Genomic DNA, 25,753 nt, shown 5'->3' on the forward strand with positions numbered 1-25,753 from the left:
ATTTTACCATCCAAAGGTTCTTCCATCATGAGATAAAGCTGAGTTGGTTAACTCAGTAGAATAAAGGCTGTATATGTGTAACATTCACAATGCCATGCTCTTCCAGAGGTTTCTGTAGGATGCTGACTATCCAACAAGTTTGGGCATGTCAACTGAATGGAAAAAGAAACTAAACCAAAAGTGAAACCAAGCTAGAAGTGTGGAATTAAAGGGGCAGTATGAACAAAATGTGGAGGCTATTAATAGTTTATACAATTAAGACATGCTGCTTTTAAACACCTACCTATTGCCATATAGTAAAACAAAAAAGATTTTTACTTACTTTGGGGTCCCCCCCCTCACCCTGGCGTTAGATCGTTGCCCCTAGTTTCGTCCGTGTAACTATGGGCGCACATGCGCACTGCTCTCACTTCTCATTTTAATCGTGATTTATATTAAAAAAAACCTTTTGATTTAAATCAGTGATTTAAATCATGATTAAAATCATGATTTAAATCGATCCGATTTAAATAGAAAAAAATCTTTTGATTTAAATCGTGATTTAAATCATGATTTAAATCGGCGTGATTTAAATCAATCCACCCTGCCTGGTACTGCAAGTATAAATACAATTATAAAATTATGTGTAGGCAGCTGAATTAAAACATAAAAAGTTGCTCCACAGCTAGTAGGATTTAAAAACCTCCCCCCTAAAATAATCCCCATAGGACCCACAACCCCCCCAAAAAATGCTAAGTTATTTAATAGGTTTAATAGGTTTATAAACCACCCCGCTCAAATTTTATATTTGAGCAATGTGCAAGCAGGCAAAAAAACACTCTTCTGTAACCCCCAAAATATACCAAAGGCACACAAGTCTGAGCTTCATATCCTCCTTCCATAATATGCGCAATGCGCAAGCGAAAAACTATTGACCACATATGCTATTCTTAAACATCCATTTAAAAAATTTTAAAAATTTAATTGTGCTATCCAAAGTTTCATAGACCTTTTTATTTAAAAAAAAATAAAATATATATATATATACTCTCAACCAACTCTGTATTGCATGTTGTGTGTTCCAGTTTTACATACACCACACTGAATATTACCTTTGTGAAATGATACTACATAGTTTGAAGATAAATTTTATTTTTCTTTTTTTTTTTAACATCACAAATAGGAGCTACAATGCTCTTTATTTTAAATGCAAGTACATTAAATGCAAATTTTGTAACCAATACATGTAAATTAAAAAAAAAAAAAAACACGCATGGACACGCGCGCACACACACCGCCTTTACACACACATGTCGCACTCACACACACGCAACACTACTTTGGAAATACATAACCGTAATAAAATAAATAAACCACGGCCGGCCACACACACACACGCCACACACACCACACACACACACACCACTAATTTGGAAATACATGACAGTAATAAAAAAAAATAAAACACGTCTGGACACGCACGACTCACGCTGGCTGGCGGGCCCCTGGCTGGCAGGCAGGCCTCTTGCTGGCTGGCTGGCTGGTAGTCCGCTGGCTGGCAGGAGTCTTGATGGCATGTAGGCTTCTTGCTAGCACATTGAGGAATGAAGCCACATGGCAGGTTTATATAGATTTGGAGCTGTGTGGCCAATTGGCTACTAAATGCTGATTTTTGAGCATGCTCCGTGTAAAAAAACGGATTCCAGCGCTGGATTCCGTCATGTGACGTACCATGACGGATCTTGCGTCCATAGGCTTCCATTCTAGCCAACGACGTATGCCGCATGATCCGTCGTGGCACATTTTTCTGACGCAGACAAAAACGTTTCTTTGTACGTTTTTTCCAGACGACGTATCAACTAATTCCGACAGATCCAGTGCACGACGGACGAAACATGTGGCAATGCGTCGCGATACATCGCTAATACAAGTCTATGAGAAAAAGAAGGATCCTGCGGGCAAATTTGCAGGATCTGTGTTTTTTTTTTTTTTTTTTCACAAAACGACGCATTTTGATGGAAATAAGAAGACGGAACTGTGAAAGAGGCCTTAGTCCATATGTCAAATCTGAAAGTCTCCTACCCTGATTCTTTCCCAGTTTTTCTCCAGGCTTCCTGTATATAGCTGACCGTATGAACTGCTGCTGTCAGTGTCCATATCTTGTTGCCGGACTTTGCTAGCTTACTCGGTATATATTGCTTGAACGGGCCCCTACCTCGGAATGCCACAAGTTGTTCATCCACCATGACATTTTCACCAGTATTGTATCATTTTGGAAGAATCGTTCTCTATTTACCTTATATACTTGTGTATAAGCCGAGATTTTCAGCCTGAAAGTGCCCCTCTCTGCTTATCATCGAGTCATTGTCCCAAGAGGGACAGCGGGGGAGGGGGAGCGGCGGCTGTGACATACTCACCTGCTTTTGACGTGGTCCCTGTATCTCCTATGGTCTCCGGGCGCTGACAGCTTCTTTCAGCGTTGAGCGGTCACGTGGTACCAATCATTACAGTAATGAATATGGGGTGGAGCCGCATATTCATTACTGTAATGAGCGGTACCGGTGACCACTCAATGCTTGAAAAAGCTGTCAGCCCCCGGAGAAGACCATCAGCAAAGCTGCCAGGGACTGCGCCGGGAGCAGGTGAGTATAGTGGGGACGGTGAGCAGCATTGCGCGATATTCACCTGTCTTCGTTCCACCGCCGGGCGCCGCTCCGTCTTCCACATCCTCTGCTGTGACGTTCAGGTCAGAGGGGCACGATGACGACGTTAGTGCGCACCCTCTGCCTGAACGTCAGTGCAGAGGATGCGGAAGACGGAGCGGCGTCCGGCGGTGGAACGAGGACAAGTGAATATTGCAAGTTCCGGGTGCCTGAGCGACGAGAGGCGAATGTGTTTTTTTTTTTTTTTCTTTTTAATCGCAGCAACAGCATATGGGGCAAATATCTCTATGGAGCATCTTATGGGGCTATAATCAACATTTGTGCAGCATTATATGGGGCAAATGGGGGTCTTATTAACCTTTTATACAGCACTGTATGGGGCAAATGTGTCTATGGAGCATCTTATGGGGCCATTATTAACATTATTTGTGCAGCATTATATGGGGCATATTTTAATATGGTACATCTTATGGGGTCCATCATAAACTTTATGGAGCATTATATGGGGTGTATTTTGTATGGAGCATCTTATGGGGCCCATCATGAACTGTAGGGAGCATTATATGGGGCTCCTGATTCAATATGGATATTCAAAAACACAACATACTGATATCTAAATTAATTTTACTTTTATTGGTACCTATTTTTATTTTTGAAATTTACCAGTAGCTGCTGCATTTTCCACCCTAGGCTTATACTAGAGTCATTAAGTTTTCCCAGTTTTTTGTGGCAAAGTTAGGGGTCTCGGCTTATGCTCGGGTCGGCTTATACTCGAGTATATACGGTATCCCAGACTTCTCTAATAGCGGCTAGTTAATAGATAATCTGATCTTAGCAGAGGACCATTTTCCTGCCTGGGCAGAAGGCTGCAAGTTCCAAATGACATTTTTGTTTTTAGACTGAGTTGTTTGCATCGGACTAGTTGTCTGGGTATAGTGTCTAATCAGACTCAGAATTCTAGTAATCGCATTCCCCTCCATTTTATATGGTCCTTATCTTCGGACACTTTCTCCAGTTGGATATCTTCTTCACAATCGGAGGCAACCTTTCACAATTCAACTTCACTTAATGGATGACTTTGCCACATTTTTATCCAACTTTCCAAATAATGTACACTCACGACTTTCACAGGTTAAAATCCGCATGGAGTAAAATGGCATTATATAAATAAACAATAATAATAAAATTGCAGCCAACACTAAGCAGTGTAGCAACCATAAGTTCTTATATTACAGCAAAACAGACCTGCACAGATATGCAATCAAAACCAATCCATCTACAGTGATTTGCTAATGTATCTCGAGCACAGACCTGCAGGAATTGGAGAAATCGATAAACAGTACATGCAATGCATAATCCACAATGAGATTCTTACTCATTTATGTGACTGAAAATATGGTGGGATATCTGTATAAAGCACAATCGAATGGTACACTCCGTATTTTGTAGACTATAAGACACACCCCAAATTTTGGGGTGATAAATAGCAGAATTTTTTTTTTTTTAAATATGATGGGGGTCCATCTTATTGTCTGAATTTAAGTTATCTTTCCTGAGAGCCGGCGGTGGTACAGCAGGGTCACAGAAGGCATGGTCCCTTCCTCAGGATAAGTCCGGTCCGGTGTCGGTGGTGCTGCTGTTCGGTGCGGGCTGTGGGGAGTGCCCCTTAGCAGGGTCCCCTCCTCAGGAAGCCGGCGGCAGCAGAAGTTAGGCAATGCTGCAGTCCTGGGGTGCAATGCTGCGGGTCCGGTGTCGGCGGTGGGCGGTGCGGAGTGCACCTGAGCAGGGTCCCTCCTTCAGTATGCCGGTGGCAGAAATGTGGCGCCGCTGCCCAGTGTCCACGGTGAGCAGACTGCATCACCGGTTTCCTTACGGCCGTCTTGCTGAATCTGTGGGCTGGAGGCCGTGCGTGCGCAGATTGAGATCTCCGATCTCCCCCATTTTCTTCCCAAATTTTTTAGGGAAAAAGCACATCTTATAGTCTGAAAAATACGGTATGTAACAATCATTTCATATAAAAAAAAAAATAAAAAAAAAAACCTAACCTCTATCCATAAACCCGGTCGCTTATTCACAATTTGCAGTTCCTTATAATCATCTGCAGCTTCACAGACTTTTTTTTCAGGTCAGATAGACCCGAATGGTACAGCAGGGTTGAATACAACTGTATTTTTTGCATGTGAGAGAAATCACTGATGTCTGAATGAGGCCTACTGCGATGTATTTGTTTCAAAATAGATTAGTGATAGCTGTCATGGCTTTGTCAGAAATTACAAGTGTGAGCAGAGCCTTAAATCTGAGACCTACAGTCCATTAGTCACATTGAGATGCAGTTAAACCAAATCCTTCATCAAGTTTTTGCCTCCTAATCGGAGTCAGCATAAATTGGGGTTCAAAGACCCTATACAGCTATGTCTCACTTAGGGTATGTTTCCACGTTCAGGAAACGCTGCGTTTTTGACGCTGCGTTTTTCCGCAGCGTCAAAAACACAGTTTCCAGATGTTACAGCATAGTGGAGGGGATTTCATGAAATCCCGACTCCACTATGCGTTAAAAAACGCATGAGTTTTTGCCGCGAAAACGCATGCGCGGTGCGTTTTTTCAAAACGCAGCATGTTGCTACAATGAGCAAAACACACAGGCACACCGCAGGTGACCTGCCAGTGACCTCAGGTGCAGTTTTGGTCAGGATTTTACTTGCATAAAATCCTGACCAAAGCCTGAACGTGGACACATACCCTTAGGGTATGTGCACACGCTGCAGATTGTGCTGCGGATCCGCAGTGGATTTGATGCTGCGGATCCGCAGCAGTTTTCCCAAAGTTTACAGTACCATGTAAACCTATGGGGAAAAAAAAAACGCTGTGCACATGCTGCGGAAAAATCCACGCGGAAACGCAGCGGATTATTTTCCGCAGCATGTCAATTCTTTGTGCGGATTCTGCAGCAGTTTTCAACCTGCACCAATAGGAAAGTGCAGTTGAAAAACCGCAGAGGAATCCGCAGAAGAAACCGCGAGAAAATCCGCAGTGAAAACTGCAGTGGTTTTGCACTGCGGATTTTCCAAATCCGCAGCAGAATCCGCAACGTGTGCACATACCCTAAGGGTACCGTCACACAGTGCAATTTTGATCGCTACAACGGCACGATTCGTGACGTTCCAGCGATGCATTTACGATATCGCTGTGTCTGACACGCTACTGCGATCCGGATCCCCGCTGAGAATCGTACGTCGTAGCAGATCGTTTGAAACTTTCTTTCGTCGTCTAGTGTCCCGCTGTGGCGGCATGATTGCATTGTGTGACACAGGTTGTATACGATGTGCGCACAGTAACCAACGGCTTCTACATCGCAAATACGTCATGAAATTATCGCTCCAGCGCCGTGTATTGCAACGTGTGACCGCAGTATACGACGCTGGAGCGATACTTATACGACGCTGCAACGTCACGAATCGTGCCGTCGTAGCGATGAAAATGGCACTGTGTGACGGTACCCTTACTGTGGTGTTTGCAGACATTTTGATGATAATCTGCTGATAAAACTGATTTTATCACTTGAGGACTAGTGAACTTGCTGCCATGTCCTCCATATGCATGAGCTCTGTATAATTCTGCCCCTAACATTGACTGGCAGCGTCTTGTCATTGCATTTTGTCCTAAATGTCTGTAGGGGCCACTGCATGGCTGGGGGCTGGGTGTTATACACCTGTGACAATGGGACTGAATGGGAAAAACCTGAATACAATGAGGTAGAGGTGTTCCTATTCTTGTGCATGCAATGTACATGTTCTCTACTGTCATCATATACAGATTACTGAAAAAGGGTCATTACAATCAGATCACTTAAGTGCCAGTGATCTTTATGCGCAGACATGCATCACAGCCACAGACAACCTTTTTGAGGAGTAATCCAGGTTTACAAAACAGTGCTTAGATGACAAACATTTTATTAAGCCCTGTCTACTGCAGATGTTTTTAACCTTTTTTTTATGGCCTAATGAGGTCTAATATTTTGCAGGGCTTTCTTTAATTCTTAGAGGCACGGTTTAAAGAGAACCTGAAAGTAGATTCATGCTATCCAACCAATGGACACCATGAATCCCATACTAGCTGTGTTTTTACATCTGCATGCATTTTATACTGAAGCGCTCTGGTGTTTCAGAAGAAAAACATATGTTTAAAGCTGTCTAGGGACTATTGACCCAATTTGCAAGTATTTTTGCCAGATTTCTGGTGTAAAACACATTGAAAACTTATGTAATTCGACGTTTAACAAAAATGTTGCAACTTTTGGTGTTTTCATAAGTTCTTGCCAGATTCTCCAAAGTGATGCCCGCCTGACACATTCTTGAAAAGTTAAGTTGTTTTCGTGGCGTAACTTACAGCATAAATGTACTCCAGTGAGTGACATTGCTGCCCAAGCGCATTTCAGTGATATGTGCCCAACTTATCAAGTTGTGTAAATGAATTAAGCACTTTCACACCCCTTTTATTAAGATTGACATCTACATCACCGAATTAATGAATTTGGACCTTTTGCGTCTTGAATGGTCCAAGGTAGGTTATGTGCAGCTTCTCCCCCTCCACTCAAGACTGACAGGTCCCTTCTTGTGTATGTGCGATTCCTGCTAGGGCCGTGGGGTACTCTGAAACGGGTCGGATGATTCTTAAAGGGGTGGTCACAGCAGCAGTGACCCGGTCAGTGGCCCTTGGCGTGCAATAAAAGTGATGAGGGAATGTTTGTAGGGGACTTCACGTAACGCCACCTGTGGTGTTCAGCTATAGATGGTCCATGATGCTTAAGGGGACCGCTGGGGCCGGTGGTGTTGCAGCTGAGATGGTTCGGCTCCCCACAGGTGGAGCGGGGCCCCAGGGCTACCAGAACAGTTTGAGGGATGGTGGACGTTGGAGTGCAGGAATGAGGGTGTGGGAAAAGACTAGAGGACACAAGGGCTACACTTTTCTTTACCTTTAATTCCTGGTTGAAGGTGCAGTCCGGAGCACAGGTAACAGGTGGTAATGGAGATCTGGGCAGCCTGGAAGCAATTCTGAATCGACCTAGCCAGGTGGGGTTGGAGGCCTCCCTACTGCGCTGTTCTCTGGGTTCTTGATGCTTTATGGTATGTGCACACGTAGAATGGACCTCTGCGGATTTTTCCGCAGCGGATTTTAGAAATCTGCAGGTAAAAGGCACTGCGTTTTACCAGTGGATTTACCGCGGCTTTTATGTGGATTTTGTGCGGATTCCACTGCGGTTTAACACCTGCGGATTCCTGTTGTGGAGCAGGTGTAAACCACTGCGGAATCCGCACAAAGAATTGACATGCTGTGGAATGTAAACCGCTGCGTTTCCGCGTGTTTTTTCAGCAGCATGGGCACAGCGTTTTCTGTTTCCCATAGGTTTACATTGTACTGTAAACTCATGGGAAACTGCTGCGGACTCGCAGCAAAATCCGCAACGTGTGCACATAGCCTTATGCTCTACTCAAGTCCCTCTGTCTGTCCATTAAATGGAACATTTCCCCACATGGCAGGCAGCTTGAGCCTGTTCCAGGTGTCACTCCCTCGTGGTGACTCCGGGCTCTCATATGCTGCTGTGCCTCAGGGTGTCAGCTCCGGTTTTAGTTGCTGGGCCTGCAGTTCCCACACAACCACGGACTCTGGTGTCTGGTCTTTGGCGCTCAGTCCTGGGGTGAGCTCAGTTGCAACTCCAAAGCCCTCAGATTCTCCTCACTTGCCTCCTCTTCCTTCCTCCCAGACTCACACACACTAAGGCTAGTTTCACATTAGCGTTTGTAGCAGCTGCAGAGGGCTGCGGACTTCCTCCGTCAAGCCCCGCCCTCGGCCGCACCTCCGCCGCTAGCTCCGCCTATTTCTGCATGCAGCCTGTGTACCTATCTTTAACATTAGATTCAAACAAAAACCAGGCAGCACTCCATTGTTTCTTCATTCATCGTGCAGTGTTTAATTACACCCACATGTCTGTCCGACGTTTCGGCTCTAAATGAGCCTTTCTCAAGCAGTGGGTAAGCTTTTACAGTGCGTATATATAGGTTTAAAACCATAACAAACCTTATTGCCATTGGTGGTTAATACAGTCCATGTGTAGCGATATATATATATATATTAGTTGTGCTCATTAGTATAATAAAGTGCTTTAGTGCATTATAAAGTGCCTCATTGTGTATCTATCTATACATATATTAAAAATCTTTAACAGATTATCTTATTGCGTGTGTCTTACCCCCGGAGCTGCATGGTAGTAATGGAGGACATTCTCATGTATCTCAGCGTTCTCTGAGGTCTATTGCGCATGTCCGCAACGTCAGATCACTGTGTTGGAGCAATCAATCACATCCGCGCGTGCGCAGAAACACAGTGTTACGCCATCTTTGTAGTGGCATTCTACATCGGCCATATTATGTGAGGTAATTCCTCATTAGAGTGGGACGGCACTTGCGCGCACACAGCGCTATATGTCCTCTTACAGAGTCCCTTAATTAACCATATGACTGCACACTATTTGGCTATGGCATTATTATGTTTCTTAGTTTATTCATTTGACAACTCCTCATATATTTAACCACGATGTTATATCTCATATATTATCTATGTATATTCTATGGATATTTATAGTGCATAATTCCACCCTGACATTCCGGGCTTAGCTTACTACAAGCCAAAGTCCGGAAGTCATACAGCTAACTAGCTGGTATCAGCTCAACCCTCTCAGGTCGAGCCGCTCACAGCCCCAGCTGTACAGAGAGGTAGCACCCTTATCCTGGTATATAATCACTATTAGAGCTTAATTAATGAGGAGACAATGTAACATTTTCACTGCTTTAGGGATAGGATAGGGAATTGATACTCAAAAATAGAGAACTTAGGTGGATATATGAATTAAACACATTAAGACCTGAGGGTTTGAACGCTGACTTTAAGATGCATACAGTTATTTGATAGTCTGTTGTATAATATTATTGGTCACCAAGATACAGTAATGTGATTACTAGTTTTTAACTTAGGAAATGCTGTGCTGTAACAACAATGCCATTTTTTCCAAATTTTATTGTATTTTGTATTTTCTGCGTAGAATGTGACTGGTGCTCTATCAAGAGTGGAATACCGCCGGAGTGGAGTTTGCTAAAATGGAGGACAAAAAATTCCCAAAAAATTTTTTTCAAATGTTCAATTATTGATATTCCGTAGTACGCTACTGTGTTGGACCGTGGTTTTGATCAATAAAAAGCAGTGAAAATGTTACATTGTCTCCTCATTAATTAAGCTCTAATAGTGATTATATACCAGGATAAGGGTGCTACCTCTCTGTACAGCTGGGGCTGTGAGCGGCTCGACCTGAGAGGGTTGAGCTGATACCAGCTAGTTAGCTGTATGACTTCCGGACTTTGGCTTGTAGTAAGCTAAGCCCGGAATGTCAGGGTGGAATGATGCACTATAAATATCCATAGAATATACATAGATAATATATGAGATATAACATCGTGGTTAAATATATGAGGAGTTGTCAAATGAATAAACTAAGAAACATAATAATGCCATAGCCAAATAGTGTGCAGTCATATGGTTAATTAAGGGACTCTGTAAGAGGACATATAGCGCTGTGTGCGCAAGTGCCGTCCCACTCTAATGAGGAATTACCTCACATAATATGGCCGATGTAGAATGCCACTACAAAGATGGCGTAACACTGTGTTTCTGCGCACGCGCGGATGTGATTGATTGGTCCTTGGTCCAACACAGTGATCTGACGTTGCGGACATGCGCAATAGACCTCAGAGAACGCTGAGATACATGAGAATGTCCTCCATTACTACCATGCAGCTCCGGGGGTAAGACACACGCAATAAGATAATCTGTTAAAGATTTTTAATATATGTATAGATAGATACACAATGAGGCACTTTATAATGCACTAAAGCACTTTATTATACTAATGAGCACAACTAATATATATATATCGCTACACATGGACTGTATTAACCACCAATGGCAATAAGGTTTGTTATGGTTTTAAACCTATATATATGCACTGTAAAAGCTTACCCACTGCTTGAGAAAGGCTCATTTAGAGCTGAAACGTCGGACAGACATGTGGGTGTAATTAAACACTGCACGATGAATGAAGAAACAATGGAGTGCTGCCTGGTTTTTGTTTGAATCTATGGACTTTGGGTAGCTAGTGGACGGGCTTCCTGAAGGCTTTGCACCCAGAAGATAAGTTTAAAAGTGTTGTGCTGTTCCCTTTTTTGTACGATTATCTTTAACATTAGGTACGCAGGTCGTGCTGCAGTATGCGGATGCTTCCGCATGCGTCGTTTTGACAATGCGGCGACCAGCGTAGAACGCAGCTTGTAGCAATTTCATTTTTTTTCCGCATCGTCAAAACGACGCATGCGGAAGCATCCGCATACAGCCGCACGACCTGCGTACCTAATGTTAAAGATAGGTACACAGGCCGCATGCCGGCCGCATGCAGAAATAGGCGGAGCTAGTGGCGGAGGTGCGGCCGAGGGCGGGGCTTGACGGAGGAAGTCCGTAGCCCTCCGCAGATGCTACAAGCGCTAGTGTGAAACTAGCCTGAGACTGACTGACAGGGAATCCCCTTAAACAGGTGTTATAGCTCTCCCTTCCGGTCTGGAGTCTGTAAAGGTGTTGCATGCTGATGTACCTGGAAAGGGGATCCCTCTGCTTCCAAACATGACATCACCCCCTGTGAGGGAGGCAGTGCCACTGTGGCAACCGGACTCCTGGGGTGCCACATATGTATGAGAAGATACCTGAGTCTCCGGGAGCAGGACATGTGGATATTGCTGTGGACCAGCAACTTCATCTAGTCATCCAAGACTTAGTCCCTGGGCAGCTTCTAAAAGTGTTTTCTCTGAGTAAGGGTACTGTTACACAAAACGATTTACCAACGATCACGACCAGCGATACGACCTGGCCGTGATCGTTGGTAAGTCGTTGTGTGGTCGCTGGGGAGCTGTCACACAGACAGCTCTCCAGCGACCAACGATGCCGAAGTCCCCGGGTAACCAGGGTAAACATCGGGTTACTTAGTAACCCGATGTTTACCCTGGTTACCAGCGTAAACGTAAAATAAAAAAAAACACATACTCACATTCCGGTGCCCAGCGTCTGCTTCCCTGCATTCCTCCTGCATCCTGTGTAAGCGCCGGCCAAAGCAGAGCGGTGACGTCACAGCTGTGCTCTGCTTTCACTTTCCGGCCGGCGCTCACAGTCAGTGCAGGGAAGCAGACGGCGGGGGAGCTGACGGACACCGGAATGTAAGTATGTACTGTTTGTTTTTTTTTTACATTTACGATGGTAACCAGGGTAAACATCGGGTTACTAAGCGCAGCCCTGCACTTAGTAACCCGATGTTTACTCTGGTTACAAGCGAACGCATCGCTGGATCGGTGTCACACACACCGATGCAGCGATGACAGCGGGAGATCCAGCGACGAAATAAAGTTTCAAACGATCTGCTACGACGTACGATTCTCAGCAGGGTCCCTGATCGCAGTAGCGTGTCAGACACAGCGATATCGTATGGATATCGCTAGAACGTCACGGATCGTACCGTCGTAGCGATCAAAGTGCCAATGTGAGACGGTACCCTAAGACCTACAGTACATTGTTTCATGGTAAACACACGGCTTCAGTGCCTGATTCATGCTGTCCTTGATTCGGACAGCATAAATCTCCTATCAGATATCCTTTAAATGGAAGCTGTAATGTTGAAAATTGTATCTAATCTGCATGTGGTTGTTACAGAGCAGGGGTGGGGAATCTTTTTTTTTTTTCTGTGAAGGGCCATTTGGACCGTACAAACTCCGCCCACAAAGTATATCTTGACTCTGGCACTGGTGTTAGGACGTAATCTTTCATTGCATGCTCTACAGTGTTCAGTAGTGAACACTGCATGAAGAAATTAATGAGCTTGTGACAATCAAAATACACCTCCCTGCCCAAGAATGTGGTCCCTGAGAATCTGCTCGAGGGCCTGATAAAAGGTCATCGAGGCCTGGGGCCTGAGGTTCCCCACCCTTGTTAGAGAGCAAAAGGAGATGAGCAGATTTCTTTTTGTGGAAAATTTTTGTATAACTTGTATTTTATTCACTGGTATTTGTAGTATGAGTCCATTGGACAGCCCTATGCAGAGAGCTGTTACAGAGTAGAACACCCACTGGACTTGCATGCGTATACACACCAGGGATTTCCCTGTATAAATACAACTTACACTGAATTTTTCTGACAAACCTATATATATCATTCTGCTAAGCTTCTCCTCTGTAGTATGCTGGCCTCACATTGAACTGCATGTACAAAGTGTCAAGTTCCCTTAAATTTAACATATTGGGGGGAAAAAGTTTTGTGGTATGGAATTTTGAAAAGAAAAAAATCAAATTCGTGTGTCACGGCTTCCAACAGACCTGGTGACTAAAGGCTATAGGGTGCCATAGGGAAGCTGGGTTCTTGTCACCTCCCGGTCTTATATTCGGAAAAAAAATGAGGGTATACTAGACAAATGGGAACTGTTTGTTTCTCAAATACTTTTTTTGTTGACAACCCTTTTAAAAGGTCATACATATACTTTAGTTATACCTTTTGCAATCCTCTTTAAAGGGAACCTGTCAAGTGAACCAAACGCTATTAACCTGCAGATATGGGGTTAATCTGCAGGTTAATAGAGCTCTGAACCTGCCCGGTGCCAGCACTTTGAGCACTGCTTCCAGGAGGAAATGATTTTCCCCTTCACCATTCAGGTTTGTCATCATTCTCTGTATAGCAAGCGACAATGACTGACAGCCGACCATAATGCTGATCATGCTGTCAAGTCATTGCGGGGTGGACACTGTAAGGCTATGTGCACACGTTCAGGATTTTTAGCGGTTTTTTTTTTTGGCCGTTTTCCGCCGGAAAAAAAAAAAACGCTTACATAAGCATCCCATCATTTTTAATGCATTCCGCATATTTTGTGCACATTCTGCATTTTTTTCCGTGGCAGAATTGCATTCTGGAAAAAAAAACGCAGCATGTTCATTCCTTGTGAGGAATTCCGCACACATAGGAATGCATTGATCTGCTTACTTCCCGCATGGGGCTATGACCACCATGCGGGAAGTTAGCGGATCGTGTGCGGATGGTACCTGGGTGTGGAGGAAGGGAAACTCTCCTTCAGGCCCTGGAAACCATATACCTGTAAAAAAATTAAAAAAAATAAATTAAAATATCGTGATATTCTCACCTTCCGGCAGCCCCCGCAGCCTTCTTGCTCCTCGCGTTGCTCCTGTTCCCAGTAATGCCTTGTGGCAATGACCTGTGATGACGTAGCGGTCTCGCGTGATGCTACGTCATCTGAGGTCATTGTCGCTAGGCATTACTGGGAACGGGAGCTGCCGGGAGCATCGCGAGGAGCGGGAAGGCTGCGGGGGCTGTCGGAAGGTGAAAATATGACAATTTTTTTTATTTTTAGCATTAGATCTTTTTAACTATTGATGCTGCATAGGCAGCATTAATGGTAAAAAAAATTGGTCACACTTGTCAAACACCTATGTTTGACAAGTGTAACCAACCTGTCAATCAGTTTTCCAAGCGATGCTACAGATCGCTTGGAAAACACTAGCATTTTGCAAGCTATAATAATAATAATAATAATAATTTTATTTATATAGCGCCAACATATTCCGCAGCGCTTTACAACTTATAGAGGGGACTTATACAGACAACAGACATTACAGCATAACAGAAATCACAGTTCAAAACAGATACCAGGAGGAATGAGGGCCCTGCTGCTCGCAAGCTTACAATCTATGAGGAAAAGGGGAGACACAAGAGGTGGATGGTAACAATTGCTTTAGTTATTTGGACCAGCCATAGTGTAAGGCTCGGGTGTTCATGTAAAGCTGCATGAACCAGTTAACTGCCTAAGTATGTAACAGTACAGACACAGAGGGCTATTAACTGCATAAAGTGTATGAGAACATGATGAAGGAACGTGATTATGTTGTTGTTTTTTTATTAATAGGCCACACAGGGATAATTAGGTTAATGCGTTGAGGCGGTAGGCCAATCTGAACAAATGAGTTTTTAGTGCACGCTTAAAACTGTGGGGATTGGGGATTAATCGTATTAACCTAGGTAGTGCATTCCAAAGAATCGGCGCCGCACGTGTAAAGTCTTGGAGACGGGAGTGGGAGGTTCTGATTATTGAGGATGCTAACCTGAGGTCATTAGCAGAGCGGAGGGCACGGGTAGGTTGGTAGACTGAGACCAGAGAGGAGATGTAGGGTGGTGCTGAGCCATGGAGTGCTTTGTGGATGAGGGTAGTAGTTTTGTACTGGATTCTGGATTGGATGGGTAGCCAGTGTAATGACTGGCACAAGGTAGAGGCATCGGTGTAACGGTTGGCGAGGAATATGATCCTGGCAGCAGCATTCAGGACAGATTGGAGCGGGGAGAGTCTGGTAAAAGGTAGGCCAATTAGTAGAGAGTTACAATAGTCCAGACGAGAATGAATAAGTGAGACAGTAAGAGTTTTTGCAGAGTCGAAAGTAAGAAAAGGGCGAATTCTGGAAATGTTTTTGAGATGCAGATAAGAAGAGCGAAGCTAGTGTTTAGCGGGAATACGCAGGGAGTTGCGGAATTGCCACAGAATTTTCCGCTGCAATTCCGGACGTGTGCATGTAGTCTAACATCCGCCGCTCTCTATACACAGTAGTGAGTGAACCTTTGCCGGCGCTACCTCCATGACCGCACACTGAATGCTACCAGGAGGCATAAAGCTAGTTTCCTCCTGGCAGCGGGGCTTAAAATGTGGGCACCAGGCATGTTCAGGTTAATTTAGTTTTTTTCACTTGACCGGTTCCCTTTAAATGCATTCCAAAAAAAGTGCTTTATGTTGACTCCAAATATCTCTTTACATTTCAGTTTCTTCTAGATTGCCCATTTGTGTCTACTGTGAAGCTATGAGCTCCTTTAACCTTGACCGCTTCCGTTTTGATAATAAAAAAAGTGACCAATTCTCAACTGAAAATGAAGGCTCAAGCCGACCTAGCACTCCAATATCGGCATTAGATGGCAAAGCAGGTAAGATGTTCTTAAAGGGAAGATGCCACCAGTTTTCTTGTAGTTTGCTTTTTTGTGAAATTAAGCTTAAAATAGAAATTAAATTGTATTAATGCAATGTTTGCAAACATTCCTTTATAAAAAATATTACCGTATATATTTTCTTACAAGTATATTTAATTACCACTAGGGGGAGCATTTTCCGTTTTAGACCTCAAGCAGCTATAGTAAGACTTACCAGCAATAATGTTAGCTGGAAAATTGGGGCAGTAACTGCTGACATCATCATTTCCCTCCCCTTTTGGGTGGTCTAGTATCCCTGGGGCAGAATGAAGAGTAGCATCACAGGGCAGCGCCATTTTGTGGGTGTCAGCCCTGTGATCTGCTTTCACCAGCAGTTACTGTCTCTCTCCCATCAGTCTTCACATGTCTCTCTCGCCCAGACTACATGTATCTCACCCCCCTCCACAAGTTCACTGCAGACCCTCAGCTCCTTATCCTATCTGAGGGATGAGTCACAGCTCCTGCCGGGATAATGCTGATCATACACTGTTCCTCCTTGATGTCTTTGCAGTCTCTGATACTCTGCCCCAGCTTTTCTCCCACATTTTACTCCTCTCAATCTAGTATCTGTTCTGAAGCAGTACTGCTTCTGTTAGCATATCCTAATGACAGCCGAGGGCACCATGAAAATGGCAGAAGAACACTCCCACTACTGTGAGTTGTGCAGCCCACAGAGGAGTGCCCAGTTCACAGCAGTGACTGCTCCATTACAATAGATGGGGTCAGTGGTGTTTATCTCCCTATGACCATGGGGTGCCATACTATGACACTGATAGTGTCCTGCTGCTGCTGTGAAAGCAAGATGTCATCCCCCAGTGCCGCCTTTAGGCTATGTGCACACGTCAGGATTTTGTCAGGATTTTGTCAGGCTTTTTCCTCAGGTTTTGTAGCCAAAACCAGGAGTGGAACAATTAGAGGAAAAGTATAATAGAAACATATGCACCACTTCTGCATTTATCACCCACTCCTGGTTTTGGCTCCAAAACCTGAGGAAAAAGCCTGACAAAATCCTGACAAAATCCTGACGTGTGCACATACCCTTAAACGCCTATAACACACAAAATATCTTTCAAATGCAATCAAATCTTGGTTATAACAGCATCTTGTGCTACATTACATTGATTTATTAATGATCTACAAACGTGGTGGTACCAGGGCTGTGGAGTCGGTAAGCCACAGTTGCGACTCCGACTCTTGGATTTTATCAGGTTCCGACTCCGACTCCTTCATAAATGGCCAATTCGTAACAATAAATTTACTGTTGTAAAATATTAACATTGTGCTTATTCAGTTTCTCACCATCATATAAGTAATCAGACCACTTAGAGCAAAAACAATATTTATTAGAATACAATTAGAATATAGCAAATAACTTTTATAAACTTTTCTAAACTCTTGTAAGTAAATATGCAATAAACACTTATGCAGTTAATAAGAAGAAATCTATAAATTTGTCCTCAGAAAAAGTATTGCCTCTGTCAGATCCTCCTTCATGGATGCCCTCAAATCTGATCTAATTATTTTGAGAGCAGAGAACAACCTCTCTACACTAACTTGGGTTGGTGGCAAAGCAGTAACCACTCGGGCAACATCTCTGACAATGTCAGGATACAGAGGAATGGCTTGTTGCACTGTTATTTTTGATGAACGGTCAAATTTCTCAATTTCTTTTAGTGCACATGAAAAATTCTGCTGAAATGTACTGGCTGTGTTCTTTGATGGGGATGACTCTTCTTCTGTGCGGGAACGCTTTGCACGGTCCTTGTGATCCAAATATTTTTCGAAATTAAATTCTTCATCAGTTGATGAGGGTGAAGATGTGGCAGGACGACCAAATTCTTCTTGTTCCTCCTGACTGTTCTGCAACCCTTTCATCCTTACTGCTATTTCAAACAGAGCTTGTTTTCCTTTAAGCTGTTGATCATCTAGAAGAATCCGATGCATTGGGTCTACATAAACAGCTGCCAAAAGAATGTTATTTTGTAATAGTAGCTCCTCTCTCCGTTTCATTGATGTAGCAATGCCACTTGCAATTAAGCCTCCTCTTTGGGACAGGCGAAACATCAGGTTCTTCCACTCCTTTAAGAAAATACCTGGAGTTAAGTCCTCTGCTTGTAATTTTTTAGTCACTGTAAATGGGTGCTCAAGCAATTTTTCCAGCTCAGTCACCTGATTCCACTGACTTTCATTTAGCGTCAGTTGAGGGTTTAGTCATGTCTACAAGAAAGGTTTTCAGTTCAACCAAGCGCTGAATCATTAAGTACTGCCCCATCGTGTGGCTTGATCAATAATTGCCCCTTTTCCAGCACGTCTCTTCAAAATTGAGTCAACTTTAGGGGTTCTGGCAACAGTAGCCAATTTTCTCACCTTGCCAATCAGTGCAGCAGCATGTCCTTCTTGCAGACTGTCTCTTATAGCCAGCTGTAGCGTATGCACAACACAGCGCATGTGATGAATGAAAGAACGTATTGACACAGTTTCAACAAGATCATCTAAACTATCATGTTGCTGTTCATCTGAAACAACTTCAGTTTGCTCCTCAGTTACAATACTGTGTTCCTCTATTTCAAACATTTCTGTGTCTGTGGACCCAGAATGTTCTTCTAGCTGCTGGTCACCATCATTACTCTCATTCATTAGCTTAATAGTACTTAGCATATTTGAAGCATTGTCAGTTACGACAGAAAGAACTTGCTCTTTTTTAAGTTCATAGTCTTGCAGAACCTTTTCCACCAAGACCTGGAGAAACTCACTGGTGTGATGAGCTTTGGTGTCTTTTACTGCCAATGTCTTGGTAACTTTCATTTTTGTCACAAACAAATCGGACATTGATGGCAAAATAGTTCATTCTGTGACGTGTGCAGGCATCCATTTTAAGACATAGAAAGCGTCCCTTGAGAGTTTTTTTAAGTTCTTCCTTTTGTTTAAAAGCTTCTTCGATTACTAATTTTCTAATACTCTCTCTCTCCAGAGAAACACCAAGCTTGCGGGCCATTTCCCCATTCATACACATAAAAGCTACAACAAGCTCTATGATCTGTTTTTTAAATGAATCTACTGTCATTGTCACAGTAACTTTGTCACTGACAAAATATCTTGCAACTGATGGCTGCAAAGTTCTCTGCTCCTTAGTTTGGCTGGAAGAGCTGGGCACTGGTTCATTGGTTTGGATGCAGTCTTTCTCATCCACTGCTTTCAGTACTTCTGGATGAAAGCGCTGTAAATGTCTCTTTAGATTAGAAGCTCTGGTAGGAGCATTTTTATCTTTGCCTGAATATGCACTGATCTTGGCTTCACAGCATTTGTTTTCTTCTGGATCATTTGTCATACATTGACAGACATAATGTTTTCTATCTTGAGTGATGGTGAAATGTTCAAATACAGCTGATTTAATGTGACGCTTCTTTGACATTCTCAGGTTTTTAATTCTGCATTCACAATCCAAATGACAATTGTTTTTCCTAAAAACAATTGTACAAAATTATTGCCAGGTCGTACAACTGATAGATTGGTCAGTAATACTGTTATTCCTCATGTACGCACAGTTAACTGATGCAAAGTTTATTGAAAGGATAATACTTCTTACAGTCTTCCTCTTCTGAGTAGCAGCTGTGAGATGCTTGGAAGACGCACACCTAGTAAACATCTAGTCTAGAGGAGGAGCTTTACTACTAAGAATTTGCAACACATTTTGACTTTCAGTTTCATACATTGTAAGTAGGGGCACCATGAGGTTAACCAAGTATAAGATTAGATAAGGGCAATGGAGAACAGTGACACACATGAAGTAAGAAATGTCTCTATCTCCAGCAGAACTGCTTATCACTGTTGTTCATAGTTTGATAGAACATATATATTTGAGTAACATTTATAAAATTCATATGAAAGTTCAATTATTAAATATTAATACATTTTTTTTAAAGCTGGAGTCGGTACATTTCTACTGACTCCGACTCCAACCAAAACTAACTCCGACTCCACAGCCCTGCATGGTACCTTCCCTTTAAAGGTGTTACATGAATATAAGCAAGTGGCTGCAGCCCCTCACTTTTTTTTTATTTTTACAGTATATATTTTAAGAATTTAGTTGCATAAAATGAATGTGTATGTAGCCATTTCTTGTTTTGTTATTTTGAGAACGGTAACGTATTTATTTTTCCACAGTTACCAGCATTCCCGAGACACCCGAATATAAGCGACTAAACAATGTGTCCTTGTTTAAGAAGGATAAAGGTGTTAACTTTCTTGAGTCAGATTCTGAAGCTGAAGACTGTAAAAATAAGCCAGGTTTCAGTTTAACGCACAGAAAAGACCACCCACGACAAGAGTGAGTAACCACTGGCTGCTTAATCCTTGCTTTTTTATGAAATTCAACTTTTAAGGAAACAATGACATTTTCAACTTTTTAACCCCTTCACCCCCAAGGGTGGTTTGCATGTTATGGACCGGGCCAATTTTTACAATTCTGACCACTGTCCCTTTATGAGGTTATAACTCTGGAACGCTTCAACGGATCCTGGTGATTCTGACATTGTTTTCTCGTGACATATTGTACTTCATGATAGTGGTAAAAATTCTGTGATAGTACCTGCGTTTATTTGTGAAAAAAACAGAAATTTGGCGAAAATTTTGAAAATTTCGCAATTTTCCAACTTTGAATTTTTATGCAATTAAATCACAGAGATATGTCACACAAAATACTTAATAAGTAACATTTCCCACATGTCTACTTTACATCAGCACAATTTTGGAACCAAAATTTTTTTTTTGTTAGGGAGTTATAAGGGTTAAAAGTTGACCAGCAATTTCTCATTTTTACAACACCATTTTTTTTTTAGGGACCACATCTCATTTGAAGTCATTTTGAGGGGTCTATATGATAGAAAATACCCAAGTGTGACACCATTCTAAAAACTGCACCCCTCAAGGTGCTCAAAACCACATTCAAGAAGTTTATTAACCCTTCTGGTGCTTCACAGGAATTTTTGGAATGTTTAAATAAAAATGAACATTTAACTTTTTTTCACAAAAAATTTACTTCAGCTCCAATTTGTTTTATTTTCCCAAGGGTAAGAGAAGAAATTGGACCCCAAAAGTTGTTGTACAATTTGTCCTGAGTACGCTGATACCCCATATGTGGGGGTAAACCACTGTTTGGGCGCATGGGAGACCTCGGAAGGGAAGGAGCGCCGTTTGACTTTTCAATGCAAAATTGACAGGAATTGAGATGGGACGCCATGTTGCGTTTGGAGAGCCACTGATGTGCCTAAACATTGAAACCCCCCACAAGTGACACCATTTTGGAAAGTAGACCCCCTAAGGAACTTATCTATATGTGTGGTGAGCGCTTTGACCCACCAAGGGCTTCACAGAAGTTTATAATGCAGAGCCGTAAAAATAAAACAAAAATTTTTTCCCACAAAAATTATTTTTTAGCCCCCAGTTTTGTATTTTCCCGAGGGTAACAGGAGAAATTGGACCCCAAAAGTTGTTGTCCAATTTGTCCTGAGTGCGCTGATACCCCATCTGTGGGGGGGAACCACCGTTTGGACGCATGGAAGGGCTCGGAAGGGAAGGAGCGCCGTTTGGAATGCAGACTTAGATGGAATGGTCTGCAGGCGTCACATTGCGTTTGCAGAGCCCCTAATGTACCTAAACAGTAGAAGCCCCGCACAAGTGACCCCATTTTGGAAACTAGACCCCCCAAGGAACTTATCTAGATGTGTTGTAAGAGCTTTGAACCCCCAAGTGTTTCACTACAGTTTATAACGCAGAGCCGTGAAAATAAAAAATCTTTTTTTTTTCCCCCACAAAAATTATTTTTTAGCCCCGTTTTGTATTTTTCCAGGGGTAACAGGAGAAATTGGACCACAAAGGTTGTTGTCCTATTTGTCCTGAGTACGCTGATACCCCATATGTTGGGGTAAACCCCTGTTTGGGCACACGGGAGAGCTCGGAAGGGAAGGAGCACTGTTTTACTTTTTCAACGCAGAATTGGCTGGAATTGAGATCGCACGCCATGTCGCGTTTGGAGAGCCCCTGATGTGCCGAAACAGTGGAAAACCCCCAATTATAACTGAAACCCTAATCCAAACACACCCCTAACCCTAATCCCAACAGTAACCTTAACCACACCTCTAACCTTGACACACCCCTAACCCTAATCCCAACCCTATTCCCAACCGTAAATGTAATCTAAACCCTAACTTTAGCCCCAACCCTAACTGTAGCCTTAACCCTAGCCCCAACCCTTGCCCTAACCCTAGCCCTAATGGGAAAATGGAAATAAATACATTTTTTTTATTTTTCCCTAACTAAGGGGGTGATGAAGGGGGGTTTGATTTACTTTTATAGCGAGTTTTTTAGCGGATTTTTATGATTGCCAGCCGTCACACACTGAAAGACGCTTTTTATTGCAAAAAATATTTTTTGCGTTACCACATTTTGAGAGCTATAAATTTTCCATATTTTGGTCCACCGAGTCATGTGAGGTCTTGTTTTTTGCGGGACGAGTTGACGTTTTTATTGGTAACATTTTTGGGCACGTCACATTTTTTGATCGCTTTTTATTCCGATTTTTGTGAGGCAGAATGACCAAAAAACAGCTATTCATAAATTTCTTTTGGGGGAGGCGTTTATACCGTTCCGCGTTTGGTAAAATTGATAAAGCAGTTTTATTCTTCGGGTCAGTACGATTACAGCGATACCTCATTTATATTATTTTTTAATGTTTTGGCGCTTTTATACGATAAAAACTATTTTATGGAAAAAATAATTATTTTTGCATCGCTTTATTCTCAGGACTATAACTTTTTTATTTTTTTGCTGATCATGCTGTATGGTGGCTCGTTATTTGCGGGACAAGATGACGCTTTCAGCGGTACCATGGTTATTTATATCTGTCTTTTTGATCGCGTGTTATTCCACTTTTTGTTCGGCGGTATGATAATAAAGCGTTGTTTTTTGCCTCGTGTTTTTTTTTTTTCTTACGGTGTTTACTGAAGGGGTTAACTAGTGGGCCAGTTTTATAGGTCGGGTCGTTACGGACGCGGCGATACTAAATATGTGTACTTTTATTGTTTTTTTTTATTATTTAGATAAAGAAATAATTTATGGGAATAATATATATATATTTTTTTTTCATTATTTTGGAATATTTTTTTTTATTTTTTTTTTTACACATTTGGAAAATTTTTTTTTTACTTTTTTACTTTGCCCCAGGGGGGGACAATACAGATCGGTGATCTGCCAGTTTGCATAGCACTCTGACAGATCACCGATCTGAGAGAAGTGCAGGCTGCTTCACAGTGCCTGCTCTGAGCAGGCTTCTGTGAAGCCACCTCCCTCCCTGCAGGACCCGGATCCGCGGCCATCTTGGATCCGGGTCTGGAGCAGGCAGGGAGGGAGGTAAGACCCTCGCAGCAACGCGATCACATCGCGTTGCTGCGGGGGGCTCAGGGAAGCCCGCAGGGAGCCCCCTCCCTGCGCAATTCTTCCCTGCACCGCCGGCACATCGCGATCATGTTTGATCGCGGTGTGCCGGGGGTTAATGTGCCGGGAGCGGTCCGTGACCGCTCCTGGCACATAGTGCCGGATGTCAGCTGCGATAGTCAGCTGACACCCGGCCGCGATCGGCCGCGCTTCCCCCGTGAGCGCGGCCGATCGTGCTGGACGTACTATTCCGTCCTTGGGAAGTAGGGCCCACCCCACATGGACGGAATAGTACGTCTAATGACAGAAAGGGGTTAAATATATAATATACTCTAGTATAAGCCGAGATTTTCAGCCCCAAAAAATGGGCTAAAAGTGCCCCTCTTGGCTTATACTAGAGTCATGGTCGGCGGGTGAGGGGGAGCGACGACTGTCACATACTCACCTGCTCCTGACGCTGTCCCTGCATGTTCCACGGTCTCCGGCGCCGGCAGCTTCTTCCCCTGTTCCGCGTCCTCTGCAGTGACTGTTCAGGTCAGAGGGCACGATGACGTGTTAGTGTGCGCGCGGCCTTCTGCCTGAACAGTCACTGCGGAGAGACTGGACGCTGAGGAGCAGCGGCCAGCAACGAGAGGTGAGTATGTCATATTTTATTTTTTTTTTTAATTGCAGCAGCATTATATGTGGCACATTGTTATATGGAGCATCTTATGGGGCCATAATGAACTGTATGGAGCATTATATGTGGCACATTGTTATATGGAGCATCTTATGGGGCCATAATGAACTGTATGGAGCATTACATGTGGCACATTATTATATGGAGCATCTTATGGGGCCATAATGAACTGTATGGAGCATTACATGTGGCACATTATTATATGGAGCATCTTATGGGGCCATAATGAACTGTATGGAGCATTATATGTGGCACATTGTTATATGGAGCATCTTATGGGGCCATAATGAACTGTATGGAGCATTACATGTGGCACATTATTATATGGAGCATCTTATGGGGCCATAATGAACTGTATGGAGCATTATATGTGGCACATTGTTATATGGATCATCTTATGGGGCCATAATGAACTGTATGGAGCATTACATGTGGCACATTGTTATATTGAGCATCTTATGGAGCCATAATTGGCATTTGTGCAGCATTATATGGGCCAAATATCTGTATGGAGCATCTTATGAGGCCATAATCCGCATTTGTGCAGCATTATATGGGGCATATTTTAATATGGAGCATCTTATGGGGGGGCCCCATCATAAATTTTATGGAGCATTATATGGGGCTCCTGATTCAATATGGATGTTCAAAAACACTTAACCTACTGATGTCTCAATTAATTTTACTTTCATTGGTATCTATTTTTATTTTTGACATTTACCGGTAGCTGCTGCATTTTCCACCCTAGGCTTATACTCGAGTCAACAAGTTCTTCCAGCTTTTTGTTGCAAAATTAGAGGGGTCGGCTTATACTCGAGTATGTATATATATATATGTGTGTGTGTGTGTGTATATATATATATATATATATATATATATATATATATATATATATATATATATATATATATATATATATATATATATATATCTCTCATTTTAGAAAGGAAGCTTGACAACAATGTAAACATTTCTTCTAACAGTCCCCTTTTTTCAGGACTTAAGGGGGTGTTCTCTGGGAATATGAGGAAATTACATAAATTCATAATCACATTTTGTCTAGGGAGGTAATCGTTCTAGGATACAAATGTCTGCCTCCTTTTCAAATTCGCAGAATCCTGTTCTAGTATGTTAGTGGGACAGGTGCTTGTGAGCATGAGCAGTAGAAAGCACTTCTGTTGTCACCATGGTGGCTCAGTGGTTAGCACTGTTGCTTTGTAGGACTGCGGTCCTGGGATCAAATCTCTCAAACACATTTGCATGGAGTTTGTTCTCCCCATGTTTGCGAGGGTTTCCCTTTGTACTCTGGTTTCCTCCCACACTCCAAAGGCATACTGATAGGAAATTTAGATTGTGAGCCTTCATGGGGACAGCCATGCTGATGTCTGCAAAGCCACCAGGTTTTTCCCATATAAAGTAGGACCAGCACCTGTAAGGCCCTATGTGACAGCATCTGGAATGTTGTCTCTGTCTCCAATGTGCTCTCCATAAAACAAAAAAAGGGTTTTTGTACACTTAATTACGGGTGTCGCTGGTCTTAATCCGCTGTCTACTCTTTTTTAGATTTGTGTGGGTGATGCGTTCTAGGTCATCCTCAGTGTCCTTGGCATTGAGCTCCTGCGCAGGCGCACTTTTTTTGCCCTGTCAAGGGTAAAGCAAAGTATTAGTGCGCATGCTGGTGTGGTTTGGCCTTTCCCCGCATATGTGTGTGTTTATATATTACTTTGCTCTTCCATCGACAAGGCAGAGAGAAGTGCGCCTTCACATTTTAATTCTATAGTGAAAAAATTATTGTGATTTGCTAATAATAATCTTTATTCTTATATAGCGCCAACATATTCTGCAG

At 42.9% G+C, this 25,753-nt stretch overlaps 1 protein-coding gene across 1 annotated transcript in view; it reads left to right on the top strand.

The window, feature by feature from the left end:
* The window catches only part of SMARCAD1 (SNF2 related chromatin remodeling ATPase with DExD box 1), a 166,328-nt gene that overhangs the window by 27,297 nt on the left and 113,278 nt on the right, over positions 1 to 25,753 (top strand). The window contains exons 2-3 of the mRNA XM_077277264.1: positions 15,597 to 15,755; positions 19,962 to 20,124. Of these exons, the coding sequence (XP_077133379.1) occupies positions 15,635 to 15,755; positions 19,962 to 20,124 (284 nt within the window). The 5' untranslated portion in view covers positions 15,597 to 15,634. The remainder of the gene's footprint in view (positions 1 to 15,596; positions 15,756 to 19,961; positions 20,125 to 25,753) is intronic.

This window comes from Ranitomeya variabilis, chromosome 1 (assembly GCF_051348905.1).
Source record: "Ranitomeya variabilis isolate aRanVar5 chromosome 1, aRanVar5.hap1, whole genome shotgun sequence".
NCBI lineage: Eukaryota > Metazoa > Chordata > Amphibia > Anura > Dendrobatidae > Ranitomeya > Ranitomeya variabilis.